The sequence below is a fragment of the Lissotriton helveticus genome, chromosome 11, assembly GCF_964261635.1.
Source record: "Lissotriton helveticus chromosome 11, aLisHel1.1, whole genome shotgun sequence".
Classification (NCBI taxonomy): domain Eukaryota; kingdom Metazoa; phylum Chordata; class Amphibia; order Caudata; family Salamandridae; genus Lissotriton; species Lissotriton helveticus.
Window position 1 is genome coordinate 1067070064 of NC_136072.1, and position 23242 is coordinate 1067093305.

At 45.2% G+C, this 23242-nt stretch overlaps 1 protein-coding gene across 1 annotated transcript in view; it reads left to right on the plus strand.

Annotated features, from left to right (window-relative positions):
• The window catches only part of ATP6V0A2 (ATPase H+ transporting V0 subunit a2), a 420906-nt gene that overhangs the window by 181497 nt on the left and 216167 nt on the right, over positions 1-23242 (plus strand). The window contains exon 9 of the mRNA XM_078667621.1: positions 14455-14667. Within this exon, the coding sequence (XP_078523747.1) occupies positions 14455-14667 (213 nt within the window). The remainder of the gene's footprint in view (positions 1-14454; positions 14668-23242) is intronic.

Sequence of the window (23242 nt, forward strand, 5' to 3'; positions counted from 1 at the left end):
TCTCCAAGTCCTCAATGGGGATTCAGCGAGTTCTCAATGGCTTCGAGGCATTTTGTAAAGACCATGGCCTTGAGATCAACGCTCTGAAGACTAAATATATGGTCTTGAACCCCCCAACCAGAAGCCGCCCTAATCCGTACATTGGACCTAACGTACTAGAGAGGGTTCGAACCTTTGAGTACCTAGGAATCACCCTAAACGAAAAAATGTCATGGGCGCACCAAGGGGAGAAATTACAAATAAAGCTGGCCCAAATAGCAGGCGGGATGATCAAATTAGTCTCCAAGAACAAGTCTTCTTTTAAACCAGTGGGTCCCTCTTTAGAGATCTATAGAGCACAAGCAAGGGGAGCTATTATGTATGGAAGCGAACTTTGGGGCCATACGTGTAATCATGATCTGGTAGTAATTGAGAACAAATTTATCAGACAGCTCCTATCACTTCCCTCAACTACTCCGCTGCTGCCCATTAGCCTCGATCTGGCCTTGAGACCCCTTGATGAAGACAGGGGCCTGCGGCCCTTATTATTCTGGCGCAGGATTTGGTGTGTACCAGAGCTAGCGAATTACAGGCTAGAATTGCAGGAAATTCTTACCCTCCCAAACATTGGGAAAATTCCCTGGCTAAATTATATTAAGAAAGAATTAGGGAAGTTAGGGCTATCCACCTTATGGTCTGACCCGCTTTTATCATGTCCCGGGGTTACACGAAGGCAGCTCATTACCCAGTACCAGGAAAGTAAAATGGCTATTTACCTGCAAAGAAGCGGCCTGGGCACCCTAACGTCATCATTTTTACTAACAAAGGACAGCTACAGGTTTGAAACTGTTTTAGATACCATATCCCCAATACTAATCAGGAAACTGTATCTCCAATGGAGGTATGGCAGCCTACCACTACGAGCCTACACCAGTAAGTGGGCAGATCCTTCCCCGTCTCATTGCCCAGGGTGCAAATCTGAGCAGGAAACTGATTAGCACATATTGTTCTTTTGTAGTGCTTATGTGCAGGCGTGGAGGAAATGGATCGTCCCACTATGTAAAAATCTGGGCTTCTCCCACTGCCTGCAAGCATATAGGGTCCTTAAGACCGATTTATCAGGGCATATAGTCTTCGCCGTAGCCAAATATTTGGGGATAGTTTGGCATAAGAGGAGATATTTTTTAGATGGGGAATTATGATAAATTGTTAAAATGGTAAAGTGTGATGTAGATATTTTTAGTATATAGAATGGCCAGTCCTTATACTTGTGTACTGATTTTATATGTTTTAATAGTTGTACATATTTTAACATTACTGTATTAGATCAAATGTCATTTGTACCTTTTATGGCACATGTTGCCGAAATAAAGATGATGATGATGATTACGCAAGCAGAGACTGCAGAACGAATACGAGAAATTGATCGTATTAACTTAGAGAAATCTCTCTGTAGTTGACAATGGGTTAACGACTTTGTCATCCAGGATATATTCTTTGGACAGCATAGTATCCTCTGCCATAGACCTCATGGAACAGGACTTGGTCATGCTGCCACATGGTCAGTCGCAATTACGTTATATCATTCTATTGGGTTGGATGTTACAAAACCTACTTTAAGGCTATGTGCCTTTGCGTTTAATCAATACTTCAAGACATCCTGGGAATTACCTTACACACACAGATGTTGGAGCGGGGGGAAAGAAGTGTTTAATAAAGGTAAAAATTGAGAAAACTCACTAAGCGGGTTTCTCCTTTGTCAGGGTATTAATTTACACGGGGCCTGCGATGGTTCCTCCAACAACTTATCCTGCCACCTGCAAGGTTTACCAGCTGCGGTGATTGATCCAATTTTTGGGCAACTTTCTAATGGAAGTTACCTCATGTTGAACAATCACAGCTGCTGTGGCATGTTGCCAGGTTTATCTTATCTCGTAACTGTGTCAGCCAGGGTCACTTGATGTATGCAAGTATTGTTTCCTAAAACCAAGACAGACCGGGAGTCGCCGTTATGGCCTTCACTGAACATCTCTTCTATACGAATTGATACTTTAAGCAGAATGAAAGCCATTCTTTTGCGAAAAACTGTGCCACTGACCTCGGCCAAAGAGACCTATGATCTGCAAGTCGCAAGGACTTCTGCAGAGATACATGCCCTCTTAACTACAAACTGCCCTATACAATTCTCAGAAATGTTAAGTCGTATCTTAAACATGTCTGATACGAGTGGTATTGTGCATGTATTTAAGACCGTTTTTTCGGGACTGTTAGCACCCTTTGAAGCAGTTCTAGGAATATTTCCAAACTTCGTGCACTCTGTGTTTGGCGGATTGCCTCTCATTTTGGGACTCTATGCAGGGATACTATTTTTGCTCCTACTGCTTAGATATGGCAAGCCAATCCACAAGCGACACCCAGCTCACGTGGAGAACACTCTACTGGCGATGAAGTCCCGTGAGCGCATCGTCCAAATTTTGGGATTACCTCGTCTAAGAGAATTAAATACCACATGGTTTCTATCATTCAGACCAATTTGCCAAGATTCTACCTTGCCTGTTCTATGATGCCTGCTATGCGGAGAAGAATGTGTGTTAGACATCTGACTCACACTCCCGTCAGTCATGCCAATGGATGTTGATACTTTGCTGGACCCGGTAAAGGCCCATGCGCAGTGTTGTCCCCAGCAGCTACCAATTCTGATGACGGCATTCATTGAGATCTCACAGACGTAAAATGCTGACGGTGAGGTACGAGAGGAAACAGGCACACAGGTACCTTCCAATTCGAACATTGCAAATGCGACCAATGCTGACGGCGATGCTTCACATCTATGTGCGGTTGATCTTCTTAACGAGGTAATCCAACTTTCACCTACAATGGTAGACTAATTCTTTATAGACTTAAAAGATTTGATGTTTTCCACAAACAATAACACTGACTTTTGAATTTGGCACGCAGTGTTCTGAGAGACTCTGAATCCGACCTTCATTTTTTCCAAAAAAAAGTTCTAACTTTGGGATTTTTTTCTATGATTCAACTTTTGTTTTTCCAAATTTGTATTTTTTCATATTTTTTTGGGTGGCACAAAAGTAATCTGCTTAAAGTACAACTATTCATAGAGAACTAGAATTCTTTGAAAACTTCCAGAGACAATATTTGACCTTGTCCACATTCAAACAGTTTATGCAATCTGCCATGAAATGGTCTCTACTTTTTTCTTCTGTATTTAAGAGCCATTTCATAAATGTATATTTTCATGATTCATTCGGTTACCGTTTTCAAATGTCAAACTATATGCTTTGAATGAAACATTGCTTTAAATGCGTACAGCACAAATGATCTTTTCGTGTACAACCAGTACCAATGCATTTTTTATGTATTTTCGGTGGGTTTTTAACACTTCATGTTTAGATATGTTTAACGTGTTTAGAACTTAGTAATGTCGTACATAAGAAAGTGGAGTGGGTGTTGTGTGGCGTTTTAGGCTCAGATTGAATTTTCCCGATTCATGCCCTTATATAGGTACAATTCACGTAACCCTTACATAGAAATCAAGCCCTTATTTAGGCATAGCCCATGCTACCCAAATACAGGCATGGCTACTTTCATCCGTTCACCAAACGTCACAACGATTTCTTGGAAAACCAGCTTAAGTCTTTAGGGAACTTCCCCTTGCTTGAATATTGATTTATCCAAGAACTCCGTTACTTTACAATGAACAACTATTCCCCAGGGGTTCATTTATGACGTTAATATGCCAGACTTTACGTCAAACTATGGCATTCCCAAACACCTTCAAGGTATAAATATACCTTCACTTGCTATTGCAAGATACGGTGGTTCGGAGCAGTTCGAAGACCTACTTGCCCGACGCAGCTCGTTACAGCAAGTGCCGAAGGAAGCTTACTCTCCAGCTGACGCACTGATCAGGAAGCTGCCTTTCTCCTGCCGAGAATCCAGCTCCAGTGCTTCTGGCTCCCCTTGCGGGGTGTTGGGAAATCGATTCCCGAGACAGAGATACCAGACCTCCTTCATTCTAAGCTGTGGAGCTGATTAGAACCTAGAGAAACCTTTGGTAGATTCTTGGGAAAACTAAACCTATGCAAAAGACCATACTTACTTCTTCCCTCGTACTAGACCTAGTTTAGGTACATTGGGGTAGGCGTATTGTAGAAGCACAAGTTGAGTATTTTAGTCTGTTATTTATGTATGTATTTTTATATGGCTTAGAAACCATACAAAGCTCTTACAGTATAATTTCATATTACTGTTTACGCTGTACACATTATACTTTGCAGTCTGCCTAACTATTGTAGCAGTTCACTTCTCTTGCATGAGAAAGAAGACTGTTCAATAAACCCTTTTTATTGAAAACGCCTGTCTCACTATTTCCCTGCAACTCTGTAGAAACGAAGCATGCACGGTTGACTGAGTGAACTAGTTATCAATTGTTTCCGCGACTCTGAGAGATATATTCTTATTCTTGGGAAACAAAGTTGTCATGTTTATGCGGTTGTCAGAAACTAATCCATTCTTGTGTATTCGAGAAAGTTTCTAGTGACCTCTGAGTTAGCTGGCACACAAACGATTAAGTTCAGTATATTCGATAGAGACCTATTGACATACGTCCTACGTCAAATCTATAGGATATATTATTCCAATGCGCAGAGCCTATTGGGAATATAGGAACTACACTACACCTCCTCCTCCTCAAAAACCCTGTGTATTTTGCAGTTCATACACTTTATATACTTGTACTACTCCTTGGACATCACATTGCTGATATATATCATACTTACATTATCATCTACACACGGCAAAATAATCTGAAGATGGCCTCGATGACCATGCACAATATTACCAAGAGGAGTTGCATAGCGTCGTAACTCGAATAATTCGTCGAACAAAAACAACTTGTAATCGTCCAAGACCAGCACTACATGGTGGACTTATGCAAAGCATGTGAATCTACAGCACTACATGCCGAGAACAGATGCTTGCAAGGTAAGTAATATAATCCTTATGTAGCATGAACATAGCTGAGGAGCAGTGGAGCGCTATACATTACTACAACTTTCAGTTGCATTATAACATTACATGTCTCAAATGTACATTCGTATTTCACTTATTGACAATTAAGGCACAGGGAGATCAAACGATGTGTCTAGCATCACAGTTTTAAATCATTTGCCTAGGCTAGCATTCATATCCAGGTTGCCAGTCTGCATGGGTAAAGGTTGGTCAGACAAATGTATGTATACATTCTATACTTGTTTGATAAACAGTATTGAGACAAGCAATCATTGGAGATACAGCAAAAAAAAAACGAGTTATGTTTTCGAACATGTCTCACTTAAATGATGTTAATGAGTTGGCTTATTTGTAACACAACATTTTGCTCCTCTTGTACTAGTCTGAATGTCTACGATAGTAGCACAGTTTATTGCTTGCATTTAAGACCTGTCCTTTGATGTATTTATCCATGTTATTAACCTAGACAATCGAGTTATGAGAGCCATTGCTAGCTAGCTGTTGCTCGTCTAGCCAACTTGTATAAATTATTGCTATCCAAAGTCTTTTTGCTATGCCTCATTTAAAACTTTCTTAATATTGAGGCTAGGGGACCTGTGCTGTACTAGAGAACAAATGTACGCCTGGAAAATGATTCTGCAGAGGTCTGTTGCAATAGAAAATAGAAATGGGATGCTGAAATGTTACTAATATATTCTTTGTCTATTGTCAGACACTACAGCAATTGTTTGTAAGTCTATGTAGCACATTGTTCAGAGGTGTTTAGCTCTGGTTCAGGTTGGTTAATGCCTGGTCCTATTTCATTGGCTGGAAACATTGCCAATGTAAATTCTTTTTGTATTTAGAGTAACAGTACGACAATTTATTTTATGGATATATTTAATCCTAGCATGGCTTTGTCTCTTGGACTTTTGTTGGTGAGCCTCAATTCAAAGCACCCATATTGAGCACTATGACCTCTCATGCCATGACTGACCAAGAGGGAAGGGTGGCTTGTCCGAGCACTCTCATGCATGTACTAATTTATATCACGTGAAATGTGCCACAGTTTTTTTAGTTGCCGTTATTTCTTCCTTCCTCCATCCTCTGTATACTATTCTTAATGGAATGGGATATAGCCAATTTTCTGAACTGGCTGGTTTGTCATCAGGTTTGCAAAAACCTATTGGGGTGAAATTGCATTCACCAGTGTAGATCAAATATCCACATAAAATAGAAGGCATTTCTTGCTCCCTTCCAACATAAAAACACACGGTTATAGCAAACACCACAAAAACAATCTATTTATGCTGACAGTTGTTCCTCTACTTCTGACAAGTAATCACCAGTGATTTCTAACTAGTACTGCCTGCTCCAGCTACATGCCGCAGCTACATGCCGCAGTCCAGGAGTTTTCTCATAAGGTAACCCAAGCAAAATACTGTATCATTGTAGTCGACATCAAAGTGAAAAGCTTTCTTGCAGGTTAGTGCTGCCGTCAGTGCAGCATGGACTTGGCCCGTTCATGCCAGGGTTGGCGCCTAGTTGACGACCTGTTTAATAGGTATTCTGGGAGTTATTAAGCAATGTTACCAAGCTCCTGTCTTCAAACCTCATTAGATGGCCTACCACAACCAACGGTGACCACCAGTCCAAGAAACCCACAGATTTGCCTGACTCCGAGCCCCCACTTATAGGAGTACTCTACTAATGATACTCATTGTGATGAAATCCATCTTAATTTCCCTTTTTTGTTGTCTCTTGTCATCTGGCATTTGATCAGTGGATTAGCAGGGGCCTTCTGACCAAGCCCCATTGCATGTCCTCTTCTGTGAAATAGCAAACCGCTTTAGCTTGAAAAGTTCTGTAGGACATTAGCCTGTTAGACTATGGGGCAAGAGACTGCAGTAATTGATGGGAGCTCGGGCTGAGCTACCATACAGTCAAAGCAATCTTGTGCCTTAAAGCAAAATAATGTGTTTGCAAGGAACCTTGAGCTTATCCTTGGTGACTTAGTACAAACAGCAAAGCTTTTGTCAGAGAAGTGTGTGTGATTCATGAACAGCACCACTAAAACATTACAGTTGATGTGAGAAAGTGCCTCTTTTGACAATTTTAGCTCCCCACTTTTTACCTAGAAAACGATGTGGTTTTGAAAGGGCACAGGGTCCCTGTCAAGCAGGTCCCCTGTGCCAGAGTTCCTACCCTAAAATTGTACCACGATTGGCACTTTAGACACCCTCTAAGTCAATAGTAAATGGTACCCTGGTACCTACGAAATTGGGACTGAAGATGGTCCCCTAGGGTCCCATCACCAAGGCCATGCAAATTGCTATTGCAGCCTGCATGACTTGGCACAGAGAAAATTGACATAGTCAACATGGCACACTGCCTGTGTGCCATGCCAACCAGCACTGCCTAAGGTATGGGTAAATCACCCCTCTAGCAGGCTTTAGAAGCCCTAAGGCAGGTTGCACTATATTTCAGATGTGGGTATTTCTGCATGAGTGGATACGCCCCTACAATATTTGTCTATTCTTAATATTGTAAGTGCCAGTGAAACCATAGAGAGTACATTGCCTGGAAACTCGATAACTCAAGTACCCCAGCACCATGATGGCTTTTCTGAACCCAGGAGTGTTTGATACCTGTCAACTCCTCTCAATAAACCCACACTGATGCCAGTGTGGTATTTATTGAAACATGTATCTAGAGGACAACTCAGACGTGCCCCTTGAAAACCTACCAACCCTGGTGTGGTCTCTGACTGGCTTAAGGCAGCCCTCCACCACCAGGCATGTTTCTGGACCCCTGTCCTCGGCCAGAAACAAAGCACATCCCGGGCGGAGGCGTCAAACCTCCTTCCCCAGGATGAGCACAGTGCTCAAGAGGAAAGCTTCAAAGGCCTTGACCCCTTTGTAATAAGTTCCCCAGGTTCTGCTGCTAGCAGCAGATGGCAGCCCCCGGTTCAAACCCCCACTTTTGGCAGGAGAACCATCAGAAAAACTTAATAAGAGAAGGTGGTGTGCCCCCCTTTGCCAACTCCACTCCTGAGGAGCAGGAGGCGCAGTGAAGCACCTTTTTCAATGCCCACCATCTTGAAGATGGTGAAACTTAACCAATCAGGGCTATGGATAAGCCCCCCGCCCATAGGTGGGTAGCATAATAGTGGGTGTGGACACCCCAGGTAAGAGACCAGTTGGTCCCTACCTGCCACTCCTCTGTAACATCCCTAAAGCTAGTATTTAGGTGGCACCCCCAGGCACTGAAATCAGAAGATGCCTACTTACTTGGCCCCAGCCTTGCCGGCCTGTCTGCAGCCCTAAAAGATCCTGCTGAAGAACTCTCGTTCCGTAGCCTATTGACATCCAGAACCCGGGGAGGGCTGCATGCCTTCTAAAAAAAAAAACTCCTAATCTCCTGTGGACAGTGGACCTGACCAGAAGAATCCGACACCAAAGAACTCAGCCCTGAGGAACCACAAAACCACCTCTGCATCCGATGCCTACGGGCCAAGTCCAAGTGGCCAACAGTTCCTGGGAAGGTTTCCAAGCGCTTCTGAGCAAGAGTCCACCATGAGATTACCCATGCTGGACTCCACCTACTCCTGCAGCCTCAACTCGAAGACTCCCTGCCCAGTAAGTTCTTGCCTGATGCCAAAGAACACCTCTGTATTCATAGCACCAGGGCCTTGGAGATCTTGACCCGCAGTGTCTCTCTGTCCCCTAGTATCTCTATTTACCAGGTCAGCTGTGGGTTTTCTTTGTCCAGTTTCCTGGCCTGATCCAGTAGCCTTTCTTCAAAACCGATTCCCCCCCCCATTGGTTTACATTAGGCATCTGACGCTGTGTTGGCACTCTGCACCCGGCCGTCCCTGTGCTGCTGAGGTTGTAAGTTTGGTGTTGCCTTATGGCCCCTCTTGTACTTACCTTAACTCCTAGAGATCGGCCTCTAATACCGTTTCACTTACCTGTGAGCAGCACATCTTTGAGCACCCCCAGTCTCCATTGGTTCATATTGGGCACACAACCCGGAGAGGAGTTGGCCTAACGGCTAGGGCGCTCGACCTCGGACCTGGAGGAACTGGGTTCGAGTCTCGGTAACGACGCCAAACATCCTGTGATTCTGGGCAAATCACTTAATCTCCCCGTGCCTAAAATGAATGTGTGTCCGTCCTCATGTAACGTAACTGGTGCTATGTAAAGCGCTCTGATACCCGATTCGGTTTGGGTCTAGTTCGCGCTATATAAAACTCTGCAAAAAAAACCAAAAACGAATCTGACCTCTCCCCTCAGCTGCCCCTGTGCCGCTGGTGGTGCAGTTTTGGTGCCAATCTGAACCTTGCCTGGTGGTGTGACCTGAAACCCGAAGACTAACCTGTAAGTCGTATACGTACCTGAAACACTGCATTTGTGTTTTCCTCCATAGGTTAACATTGCACAGCCTGAAAATCGCAGTGTCTACTTTTAAAAGTATATTTTCCCTGAAAAACGTACTTACTTTTTTGTGTACATCTTGGCCTTAAAATAAAACTTGAACGAAACTTATTGGTGCAGACCTCCTTTTTGATTAGTGCGTCAGCTATTAGTCACTGTGATGTGAGAAAGTGTCCTCTTTCTGCATAGTTGCCCCCACTTTTTGCTGAACTGCTGATGTGCTTTAACTGACTGTGCCCTGGGCTCCTGCCAAACAGGTTGTATCCCTAAAACTGCATTGAAGACCAAACCCAATTGGCACTCTCTGGCCGCAGGCCAGTCCCTGGGAAATGGTACTACAGGTACCCAGGGCACTGTGACCAGGGAAGGTCTCTAAGGGCTGAAGCACTTATTGTGCCACCCTTAGAGGCCCTGTACCTGTACGCTCACACACTGCCTTTGCAGGCTGCGTGTTTTAGTGCAGAACAAAGTGAAGAGTCGACATGGCACACATCGCTGTGTGCCATGCCTACAACCCACTGCGCTAACATAGTTCAGTCACCCCTCTAGCTGGGTGCACTATACCATTGGTGAGGGTGCAGGTGCATGAAAAGGGCAGTGCTGCCATTAAGAGTATATGATTCTGGGAGTTTGTCATTACGAACTACACAGCACCATAATGGCTGCATTGAAAACTGAGAAGTTTGGTATCAAACTTCTCAGCACATTAAACCCACACTGATGCCAGTATGGGATTTTATGAAAAATGCACACAGAGGGCATCCTAGAGATGCCCCCTGAAATACGGCCTACCACTAGTGTCCATGCTGAGTGGCTGTTTTCAGCTGCCACCACCAGACATGTTTCTGGACCCTGGGTCGAGAGCCTGCTGCTCTCGGGGGCCTGACACAATGCACATCTAGGGACGAGGTGCCAAGCCTCCTCCCCCAGGATGGGCAGTGTCCACGAATGGGAAGTTTCAAAGGCATGCCGCCTTTGTGAGTTTCCCCAGGCCACTTGCTGCTTCCAGCAACGGGTCCCTACTGGTTCTGACCCCACTTTGGGCAGGAGAACCGTCAGGAAAACCAAGTGAGAAAGGGTGGTTTTCCCACCTTTGCCAACTCCACCCCTCCGGTGGGGGAGGCGAGGTGAAATACAACTCTCAGTCCCCGCCATCTAGCAAATGGGAGGACCCAGCCAATCAGGGTGAGGCGTATGCCCCCTCCCACTGGAGGGTGGCATAATTGGGGGTGTATCCAACCCAGGGAATGGACCTATTGGTCCCAACCTTTTACCTACCTGCAATGGCCCTATATCTAGTATTTAGGGGCACCCCTGAACATTGCTTCCTTGGACAAGAAACCAAAAGAAGAAAAAGTACCGAATAGCCATACCGAACCTATGAAGAGGAGGACGCCAACTGACTTGGATCCATCCTTACCGGCCTGTCCCCACCTCAAACTTGCAGAAGCGAAACTCCGGTGTGTTCTGCAGCCAGCTGCCTCATGCCCTGCATTCAAAAGAAAAGACTCGGTCTCCCGTGAACACCGGATTTGTTCACCAACAGACTCCAGTTCTGGCAAAGTCCGCAAGTCTTGCCCAATCTGCACCTGACGCCCATGGCCTGAGTTTGAGTGGCCCAACACCACGAGGAGGTCTCCCCGGCAATCCTGATCCAAGATCCGGTGACCCCTGAACTGCCTCAAGCCTCCAGCCGACGCCTGCAGCCTCAAACTGGAATGTTCCCCCAACCGCGACCATGAGCTGGTAAGAAGATCCAACTCAAAATGGGACCCCTGCACCCGACGCCCCGCAGCCATGTGTGGCCCAACCGCCGGTGCCTAATCAACCCCCAACTTCTCAACTTACCTTCGCCCCCGAGCATGCAGTGTGTTTGCAAACCGGAAACTACCCATTGAAAGCTACAGGCCGCCCAACACCAAAACAGCACACTGCACCTGGCCGCTCCAGTGCCGCTGAGGGTGCACCTTTTGTGCTTGCTTGAACCCCCATTTGCCCTGAGCTTAAGTCCAGGAGCTTTGCTCCCACAACCTTGTGGCCTGCTCGTAATCAGCCACCAACCGGAGGCCCCCTGTCCCCCATTGGATAACATTGGCACTCAGCACTCTGCACCCAGCCGCCCTAGTGCGGCTGAGGGTGTAACACGAGTGCATCCTTGACCCAGGGGTACCCCTGAGTCTACCCCCAGAATACCAACTCCCACAACCCAATACTTACTTTTGAACCGATAAACCTATTTTCCGCAATAGGATAACATTGACAACAAATGCTTAAAACTACCCTCTGATACAGCCTTAATGCTCGACCACACTACCACAAATAGAGAGTAAGGTGCTATCTACTTTTACCTCTGCCTACCTTTGGGGTTCCACTGGACTCTGTGCACACTATACCTCACTTTGGTATAGTACATACAGAGCCAGCTTCCTACATGTGTGCATAACACATATCTTACACTCCTCTGTGTTAGGCCTAAGGCTACTCAACCACACTACCACAAATAGAGCACTTTGGGTTTACTTTGAGCCCTGTTTCACTTCTGGGGGAATGTCTGGACTCTGTGTATGATATAGCCACTTAGTGGTATACCATATCCAGGGGCAGCTAGCTTCCTACAGTTGATAAACTTTCCGAACTACTTTTGTTAAAAAGAAAACTATTTAGTGATTACAGAGATACAAAAAAAAGAAGCAAATGTGTTGCAAGAATCAGGACATATTAAACATTTAATTGTGCAAATTATTGCATTCAAAGCTCTCTGTGGACATGAAAAATAAAACACACCAATGCTGTGGTTATGTGTCTCACAATTGGCCATTATGAGGACTAATCTTTTGGTTTCTGTCCTTGAAACAGCAGTGATCTGAATTTAAGAAAATAATTGTAATTACAAAAATGTTGTTCTTTAAAACACAGGATCGTTCAAATACAGCAAATGTTCTCGTTAAGGAAATAGTGATGAAAGCAAATGCCGAAACATTCAGCACTTGAAGTAAAGCTTCTATAATTTCTTATCTTGGGTGTACAAATGTTTCTAAACTTCTAGAGAATCCTGCTTGAGTTCCAGTCTAAAGGTTCAAGTGAGAAAATGGTTATAACCCACCTCTAATTCCAGTGTGGACCACAGTCAGTCCTGTCTCCACAGCTGTTGACCCTGCTCATTCTGTCTCCAGGGCTTACCATTCCTCTCTCCAGCCACACAGAAATAAACTCCACAGCAGAAAGCCTTCTTGATCTACTTGGGCCCACTTTATCTTGTGGGGTCAACCAGGTACAAGCTCCTGTCGTCCTCAGAGTATCCTTACGGAGTCGGCGATAAGGTGGGAAGTAATGATAATCCTCAGACCTTCTCCAGGCAGACCCCATTTCTTCCAGTAGGCATCATCCTTGTGTACTCTCAGTTGCAAGCAACACTTTGATTTAAAAGTGTTGGCAGCAGTTTATAAGGTTAACTTAGCAGTATTTGGGAACATATCCTAAACAAATCATGACAGTCTTTCCATGCAATCTCTTTTCTTACTTTTCAACAGGATGACCGTGTACTCCGGCTATATATTGTGCTCCGATTTCACGTAATCGTGGGCTGCCATATTGCATAAGGTTCTCTCCCTCCTTTCTGTAGGCAAATGCACACAAATCATCTTCTTCAATCCTCTCCATGTTCAAATGAAAATCACCTCTTTTAGGCAATCAGCATTTTCCTTCCCTTGGAGGAAGGCTTCATTATGTCTGCGAGAGACCAGAGATTCAAAAGGACATTTTGTGGTGCTTTCCTTTTGACTACTAATTGTCAAAGCAGAAGGCATGATGCCATTTGTGGGAGCTTTCCTTCCATTTGTGTCAAACGCTTTTGGCAAGCCGTGCTGTGAAAGAAGGCTCAGACACACAGGCAGTTTTTAGGCCTTTGGAGGCCTCTGATATATTTAAGTTACCTTTGGCACATGAGTGTCGAACAGAACGGGAGCTGGAGCCCTGAAAGCTTTTTGTTGTCAGGAAGTCTCATTTCTGCAGTAGTCATGATTCTTCCGGATAGGGAAGGTGTGAAAGAAACTAATTACTGATGGCCTGACCAAGTGTTGTAGTGAAAATAAGCCAAGGGTGCGGATTTATGTATGGTTCGTTGAAGAGTTCTTTTAATTTGGAGCTATAACACAATAAGCAGGAGTTAGCACACCACTGGTGGTAGCATGCGACTATGATCGTTTGTGCCTCAAAACCTATTACAGAAGGGTGGGTGATATGGAGAGACAGGTTGTTGTTTCTGCTACACTGCAGTGTATATTGATGTCACAAGCACTGCTGGCACTAGCAGTTTGCTTGAGACAGCACCTTTCAAATTGCCATTCCTTCAAGTTAGACCACCACCAATTCATTGCAGAACTTGTGATTTCGGGTTAGGTAACACCTTTAGGGTTATTATGGACATTGGCTGGGTGGGGTGTGTTTTTTTCTATTGGACCTGATAAACATGTGAAGGTAGAGTTGAATATTCTGCTTTCTATGACCTATGGCCATTAGCCGCTTCTGTCAGTAGAACTACCGCAATCGGAATTGCATTACTAGACAGAATTCCATATACCATGACCATTTGCATTGATTTAGTCCAAGTTTTTATAGCATTGAACATGTCTCAACGTTTTTAGCAGTAGTAACAGATTTTCACCATTTAATTCGTCATTGAATTCTTTCTTTAATAGGCGTTTATAGTGAAAAGTTTGGTTTATTCTCAATTGCCAAATTTTAAATGGGTTATTTGGATATCCCCTAACATGATAGACCAGCTTTACTGCAGCAGATTTAATATTAGTTAAAAAAAATCTTAATATGTTGGCTCCCTGCCACTTCCTGGATAATATTAATTTTGATCCTCCTATCCAGATTCTAAGACCATTTAAGATCAGATTTTGCTTTCTTTTTATCTTTGCGCACATCCAACAGACAATTTGTATCCTTGGAATTCACTTCTTCCTAATATTTGTTGAGACTTTCTAGGGTAATTTTCCTTAGTGGATGTTATCTTTCTTTACAGGTGTTGAACCGAACTGAAGACTACTTGCGACAAGTGTTGTCCAAAGCATCAGAGTCTCTCTGCAACTGGCTAATCCAAGTGAAGAAGATGAAAGCCATTTACCACATCCTCAACTTATGCAGTTTGGATGTTACCAATAAATGCCTGATCGCAGAGGTTTGGTGTCCAGTGATTGATTTGCCAGAAGTGCGGCAAGCCCTGGAGGAAGGATCAGTGAGTCACTTAATTTCGATGATTGAAACCATCCTGCTTTTTATGAAAACCGTTCTGCATGTTGTTATTGGATTATCTTCATGAGTGCAGTTAATGTAATTGCTTTCACACATTACATGCCTCTTCATTGTTTCCTAATTTTGTTTGTTCACTTACTTGGATTCATGATTAGTTTTTAAGGTGTTTGCAACCACGGGATGATTGCTTGCACATGGTGCAAAACGGAATCTTTGCGTATATGCTACATGGCCAAAACAAACAAGTCACATTTTGATTTGTCGATGAGCTACATCGGTTAGATTTCAGAATATACTTTTTGTTTTAACTATCCATTTCAGTTATTAAAATGTGATAATGTAAACCATTAATTCTGCCCACCCTTGTCATTTGTTTGCACCTCCTGCTGGTTGCTCCATGAAGCAAGATGAAACCTTCCTTTGTGGGTCAATTTGATAAATAAAAGCAGTAGAATTAACATTCAAGTTATGAAGAATGACATTTTTTTTAAACCTTGTGACAATACAAACGAAAAGAGAAATATTTGCAAAGAAAACATGTTCCCACATATAACGTACAATTGTCTCTGGGTAGCATATATAACATACGTTGTGGTACCATCATCCGATCAACCCAAGCCTCAGGGTTCTCCCCAGAGGTCCATCCCCCACCCCCCTTGACATAATAAACACAGCTATTGAGAAAGCTAGAAGGACATAACGTATCCCACCCCAGTGGGGACTATCCCTGTGGGCTGCTGTGAAGTAGGGGCAGAACCAATGTCCAGCAAATAGCTTTTAGGGGACACCAGATATCTTTTGGTCAGGATGCCGGGGGTTGAGTGGTTGCATAAAGTTCACAATTTGTATTACAAAATGTGAGGCTATTAAGCTAAGCTTTCACTGTGGGGGAGGCTCTACTGCCCCATTCGAGAGCTATTTCCCTCTTTGTGAGTAAAAGAGAAATGGCCGTGAATCTCCACAACTCCTTCGGGAGATCATACACATACCCCAACAAGGCGATCTCGGGCATAGGGTCCATCTCAAGGTGTGTCATTTTGGTTAATAATCAAATAATGGCTCACCAGTAAACCCCAATGTTAGCACAGTTCCAAGTCAAGTGGGCAAAATCGGCTTGGGGACCTACACATTTAAAACAAGTGTGTGGTCGGTTGATATAGATGGAATGAATTTCGCTGGGGACATGTAAACACTCCACAAATATTTAAACTTTATTAATTTGTGTCTGCTGTTCAGGAGACCTCTTTAGTCTGAGTACAATAAAAGGACCAGTGGGAGTCCTGAATTGGGTGCCCAAGGTCACGCTCCCAGGCCTTCCAGATCTTGGTATCCCTGCTAGGGACTAAAGACATACATGCTCTGTATCTCCCTCCGCACTTGTGATTAAGAGAGTCAGTGGAGGGAAAGACTTGGGCTCCAATGGGTATTCCGGAATCTTAGCTCTGAGCGCCCTACGAACCTGACTAAAGACAAATTGGTCCATAAATGATGCCTCACTGAACCTCCCGTCCTCTGTGCTAGAGAAGACATGACCCTCTGGAAGCAAGTCACCAATCTTGTCTAATGAGTATGAAGTGAGTGTGCCCTGGATCAGTTTCCCTTCCATAATGGGGAGCCATGGGTTGTTAATGATAGGGATCTCAGAAGAGTATAGGGCGTGACCTCCAGTAACTCACGCCAGCTTCTGCCATGGCCAGCTAGTGGTGGATACTGTTTTAAGATCTCGGGGGGGGGGGGGCTCTGGGGGAATCCCCGTGGCAAAACCGTACGCAGGGTAGCTGGAAGCACTAGGTCAGCCTCAGGTCTAGTGTAGGGGATCCGCACATCCAGGTGGTACCAGGAATGTGCAAAGCTGCACTGTGCAACCAGATAATAAATTTGAAAGTTGGGAACCTCAAATCCCCCTCTTTCATACGGTAAGGACCAGCTAACCCTGGGCTTCCCGCTCCCCCAAACCAGTCTGATGAGATGGGAGCAAAGAGTGCGAAAAAAGCTGTTGAGGTGCAGAATGGGAATGTTATGAAACAGATACAATAATTTTGGAAGAACAATCATTTTTATAAGTGCGACTCTACCAGCTAGCGAAACAGGGAGTTTCAGCCAGCACTCAACCTGCTGCTCTAGGCTATACAATGCTGGGCTGTTGTTTATCAGGATAATCTATTCCGTTTGTATATAGATCTGAACTCCCAAGTATTTAACAGATTGATCACACCACGCCAGAGGGAACTCATCCCACCGAAGAGTACTCTGCGTCAGGGGGAAAATTTCTGAATTGCCCCAGTTTATACCTAGCCCAGAAAAAACGCCAAATCGGATAATCTCTCTAAGGAGCGGTTCCAAATTCTCCTGGGGGATGCTGACATATAGAATGATATCTATCATCAGCGTATAGGGAAATTAGGAGAGAACCCGTTTTGAACTGGAGACCTCTGTGTAGATGTCGCTCCTGAAAGTGTTGAACCAGAGGTTCAAGAGCCAATATGAAAAGCAGCGGGGAGAGTGGAAAATCCTGTCTGTTGCCGTAAGAGGAAACTGAGGGGACAGCGTGCCGTTCAGTCGAAGCCTAGCGGTGTAAAGCAGCGCAGGAAGGTCAATGAATCCCTTAGGGATGCCCAACTTCCTCATGACAGCTAAGAAAAAAGGCCACTCCAAGGAGTCGAAGGCCTTTTCCGTATCAAGCAGGACTGCAGCCGTGGGAAACTCTGGTGATATTCTATGTATCACTGCAAATAAGGTACACAAATTCAAGGCAGTCGACCTGTGAAGGATAAAGCCTGAGAGATAATACGATCCAGCTGCAAGGCCAATCTTAGCGCAATTATTTTAGCAAGAAGTTTGTAATCGAGGTTTAAAAGTGTTAGTGGCCCGTACGAGCCGCATAAAAGCGCATCTTTTGAGAGAAGAATTATTACTCCTTCATGTAGAGTGGGAGGTGACGCTTTGTTTTTGAGTGCTTCATTATAAACCTCAAGAAGGTATGGCTCTAAGAGGTTCTTATAGGTTTTATAAAAGACGCCAATGAATCCATCCAGGCCTGGGGCAGTCAAACCATTCATGGCATCTATGGCGCTAATAATTTCCTAAGTGGAGAATGGCTGAGCTAGAAACTGTTGCATGAACTTCTCAATTTACAACAAGGGGTGGTGATGGACAGAGTCTCTGAATTAAGCAGAGTACTCTCACCCAGTCAAGAGATCAGGGCTAGATCCAACACCGTTTTTTAGCTCATTGCACCATCCCAGTTTCAGAACCTGGCTGTATGCAAATTAGTCTGTCCCTGGCCCAGTGCATCATGGGAACAGGGCAGACCAGACTACAAAAGCCAATTCTTACACTGGGAAGGAAACAAGCTTCCGGGGACCGGTTTCTGCCATTTCAGGCGTCTTCGGCCCGGCTTGCTTGAATCCTGATGGTGCAATGAGCAAGGGACTCACATCTGAGTATACCCTTCCACGCTTAGGGTGGACAAAATTATTTACAACAAGGGGTGGTGATGGACAGAGTCTCTGAATTAAGCAGAGTACTCTCACCCAGTCAAGAGATCAGGGCTAGATCCAACACCGTTTTTTAGCTCATTGCACCATCCCAGTTTCAGAACCTGGCTGTATGCAAATTAGTCTGTCCCTGGCCCAGTGCATCATGGGAACAGGGCAGACCAGACTACAAAAGCCAATTCTTACACTGGGAAGGAAACCAGCTTCCGGGGACCGGTTTCTGCCATTTCAGGCGTCTTCGGCCCGGCTTGCTTGAATCCTGATGGTGCAATGAGCAAGGGACTCACATCTGAGTATACCCTTCCACGCTTAGGGTGGACAAAATTATTTACAACAAGGGGTGGTGATGGACAGAGTCTCTGAATTAAGCAGAGTACTCTCACCCAGTCAAGAGATCAGGGCTAGATCCAACACCGTTTTTTAGCTCATTGCACCATCCCAGTTTCAGAACCTGGCTGTATGCAAATTAGTCTGTCCCTGGCCCAGTGCATCATGGGAACAGGGCAGACCAGACTACAAAAGCCAATTCTTACACTGGGAAGGAAACAAGCTTCCGGGGACCGGTTTCTGCCATTTCAGGCGTCTTCGGCCCGGCTTGCTTGAATCCTGATGGTGCAATGAGCAAGGGACTCACATCTGAGTATACCCTTCCACGCTTAGGGTGGACAAAATTATTTACAACAAGGGGTGGTGATGGACAGAGTCTCTGAATTAAGCAGAGTACTCTCACCCAGTCAAGAGATCAGGGCTAGATCCAACACCGTTTTTTAGCTCATTGCACCATCCCAGTTTCAGAACCTGGCTGTATGCAAATTAGTCTGTCCCTGGCCCAGTGCATCATGGGAACAGGGCAGACCAGACTACAAAAGCCAATTCTTACACTGGGAAGGAAACAAGCTTCCGGGGACCGGTTTCTGCCATTTCAGGCGTCTTCGGCCCGGCTTGCTTGAATCCTGATGGTGCAATGAGCAAGGGACTCACATCTGAGTATACCCTTCCACGCTTAGGGTGGACAAAATTATTTACAACAAGGGGTGGTGATGGACAGAGTCTCTGAATTAAGCAGAGTACTCTCACCCAGTCAAGAGATCAGGGCTAGATCCAACACCGTTTTTTAGCTCATTGCCCCATCCCAGTTTCAGAACCTGGCTGTATGCAAATTAGTCTGTCCCTGGCCCAGTGCATCATGGGAACAGGGCAGACCAGACTACAAAAGCCAATTCTTACACTGGGAAGGAAACAAGCTTCCGGGGACCGGTTTCTGCCATTTCAGGCGTCTTCGGCCCGGCTTGCTTGAATCCTGATGGTGCAATGAGCAAGGGACTCACATCTGAGTATACCCTTCCACGCTTAGGGTGGACAAAATTATTTACAACAAGGGGTGGTGATGGACAGAGTCTCTGAATTAAGCAGAGTACTCTCACCCAGTCAAGAGATCAGGGCTAGATCCAACACCGTTTTTTAGCTCATTGCACCATCCCAGTTTCAGAACCTGGCTGTATGCAAATTAGTCTGTCCCTGGCCCAGTGCATCATGGGAACAGGGCAGACCAGACTACAAAAGCCAATTCTTACACTGGGAAGGAAACAAGCTTCCGGGGACCGGTTTCTGCCATTTCAGGCGTCTTCGGCCCGGCTTGCTTGAATCCTGATGGTGCAATGAGCAAGGGACTCACATTGGTAGTTTGGTCTGCCCTGTTCCCATGATGCACTGGGCCAGGGACAGACTAATTTGCATATAGCCAGGTTCTGAGCTGGGATGGGGCAGTGAGATAAATAACGGTGATGGATCAAGCCCTGATCTTTGTACTGGGTAAGAGTGGTCTGCTTAATTCAGACACTCTGTTCATCACCACCCCCTTTTCTGTATCGTTTTTGGCCACTATAGGTGTGGCAGGGTATACTCAGACATGAGTCCCTTTCTCACTGCTCCATCAGGATTCAAGCAAGCCGGGCCGAAGAGGCTGAAATGCCAGAAACCGGTCCCCGGTAGCTTGTCTCCTTTCTGGTGAAGAATTGGCTTGGTAGTTTGGTCTGCCCTGTTCCCATGATGCACTGGGCCAGGGACAGACTAATTTGCATATAGCCAGGTTCTGAGCTGGGATGGGGCAGTGAGATAAATAACGGTGATGGATCAAGCCCTGATCTTTGGACTGGGTAAGAGTGGTCTGCTTAATTCAGACACTCTGTTCATCACCACCCCCTTTTCTGTATAGCATGAACTTCTCAAGCCACATCATAGCAATCTCTGCAAGGTAGTCACTTCGGTCTTCCTCACTATGCGTCACCAACCTCACATATAATATAGAGTTATATGTTAAAAATTCATCCCGTGTGTTTGGGGTGCCTGTGAGGGTCTGATCGGTTGAAGAGCGGATACAAGTAATGTATGATCGCCCGGCCGGGGGTCTCAGAAGCCCCACCAATGTGCAGACAGGTCTGTCGCCCTCCCCGTACCGCTATGTAATGGCATATTCACTTAGGAAGTGAGTCTCACGCTCCGCTGCCTCCCTAAATTCTGTCAGGAATGTCAGTCGACGGCCAAGCCGGGACTGATCAGGCCGCTCAACCTGTTCTCTGTCCAGTGTATCTACTTGTTGTTCAATACGAGCTATTGTACCTCTCAAGGCTTTCAACACCCTAGCATGTTTTGAGAAGCAGACTCCTCGCATGTAGGCTTTAAAGTCCTCCCAAAGTGTGGCCCATGAACTCATGAAGAATGCATCTTTCAACAAGCTAGCGGGCTTGGGCAGAGCCTGTTGAATGGCAGGCTAATGGTGCTTAAACAGAAGCTGCTAGACTGCAGGTTAGTATGATTATGGCTGAGCCAGTCAAACAGCATGCTGGCTGGTTAGATGACAGTCAGTCATGTGGCAGGTTGTTAGAACTGAGATGGAGCCAGGTCACAGTGATGCTGGGATATTGTCATTCAAGTTGGCAGGTGAGAAGGGCTGAGGCAGAAGCAGTCGTATGTCGGGATTCTGGTGGTGAGGAATTATTTTACTTGGCAGGTTAGTTGAGTTGGGACAGTTATTTTTTTTTTTTGCGTTGTGAAGAAAATTCTAGCTCTGAACTGCTTCTTCTTTAGTTTGTGTGAAAATATTTTCCCTTGTTCGTCGTTTTTAATGTCGATCTTCATTTTGAAGACATTTTGTACAAATAAGTTTGCTGTATTACTTCATGTCAACTTATTTCTCCCTAATGTTTTTGTCAGTGTTCGCATCCTTGCGGTGATAGTGCACTTTACAAATAAACATAACGTGCTCTGAAGGAATGGTTTTCATAGCCTGAGTGCTGAACTTTGTAGCCATAACTGCTGAACAACATACAACTTGTATCCTTGAAATATGTTTACTGGTCCTTTCCATTAGCGCATTGCTGTAGTTTGACTTTGCCCCTGTGATTCCACGAGAGTAGAATGTCTCTAAACACCTGCAGTCAGGAGTAACGACCACAATATAGAATTCTATTGTAAGCTGACATAATTCAGGGGAGCAGATTGGTAAAGCGGATGCATGGGAGTAGATCCTGTGGAGAATGTCCATTACACAATGTTCTTCTTTTCAGAATAGCACCAAACCATTCCTTGGATTATTTAAGAAGTTCTATCTTAATAGAAGTCTGCATTGTCCTACAGCTTCAGCCCAGGTGACCACCTAAGAACTGCTTCTCCTATTTAATGAAGCCCTTACGGGATTTCTGCTCTGGGTCTAGTCCAAGCCCTGCACAGGAGCTCTTATGAACAGAGAAATTGCCCACCGCTATCACCCTGTCCCAGGGGACCCCAGTATCCTCACACAACTCCTCTCCCCGGAGATAGTTGTGGTCCAGGCCTCCACTTCCTGTGTAAATCCTGGCCTATTCCCTCCCACCCCACCAGATAGGGAATCCCAGACGCTGGATACCTTGGGTAAGAAAATGCTTTTATCTGCCAGCCTAGAACATTGTGTGCCTTTTGGGCTGTTACTCGAATGCACTTTGGGATTTGGTTGCACAGGTGCTGTCCATAGTCCGAGGAGGCTGAACCATACTCTCCCATGCTATGGCAGATGGGAGAAATGCAGTGAAGTTCACGATCCGATGTGGGCTGGACACGACTGACTCGCTAGGCAGACCGTTTTTTTTAAGGTGGCCTTACACGCCACGGCCGGCTGAGGACTACTGGGCTCGGAGAGTTTGTTATCCGGATCTGTTAGGCATGGCCATCGATCTTCTGATCAGGCTGCCTTTTCGGAAGGACCCTCTTTCGCAGCAGCAGGGAGGGTTCTCCACCCAAACCTGACAACACTCCGCCTTCATGCCTGGAGATTGAGCGACAACAGTTGACCGCTTATGGCCTTCCGCCCGAAGTCTGCAATCTTATTTTGGCAGCCAGGCATCCCTCTGCCAAGAAAGAATACGCCTGCCACTGGGGCAAGTTTATGGCATGGTGTGCAAAGAAACAGTTTGAAAGAGGTCTGGTGGCATTGGCAATTTCCCCCCTGCCACACAAAGTCCTGTCTGGGAGGTGGTCACACCTCCCTGTGACAGGAAACTTATTGTTCTACCTTCCTCTGCTCGAGCACAGCTCAACAGCAGGAGGGCAGATTCATGCCTGTGGTCAGCAGCAGACCCTGAAAGGCTGTTTCTGGAAGCACAGTGGGGTACAGCAAGGGAGCTCCCCAATACATGGGGATCATGCATCCAACACTGGAATCATTGTTGGGGTTATGATTCCAACATGTTTTTTTTTCATAACAGATTTTATTGGATTTTTGCCAGAAAGTGGCCCGGAGGAACAAAAGTAGATGCAGTAGATTGCCAAATAAATGTTGCGACATTATTCCCCATGGGAAACTAAGAATGAATCAAAATATTATTAAAAGAATACACTAATGAAATATAAACGTGTGCATCAAACTCCCCAAATGCCTCCCCCTGCCCACTCAGACCATTGCTCATAGTCTGACACATGCATACTTCAGGAAACATGAGTCTGTGCGGGTGTACAGGCTCTAGAATCAAGCCATGCTAGTCAGCCCATCTCTGTCAGATTTGGGGACGCTTTTGCGGGCAACCCCTT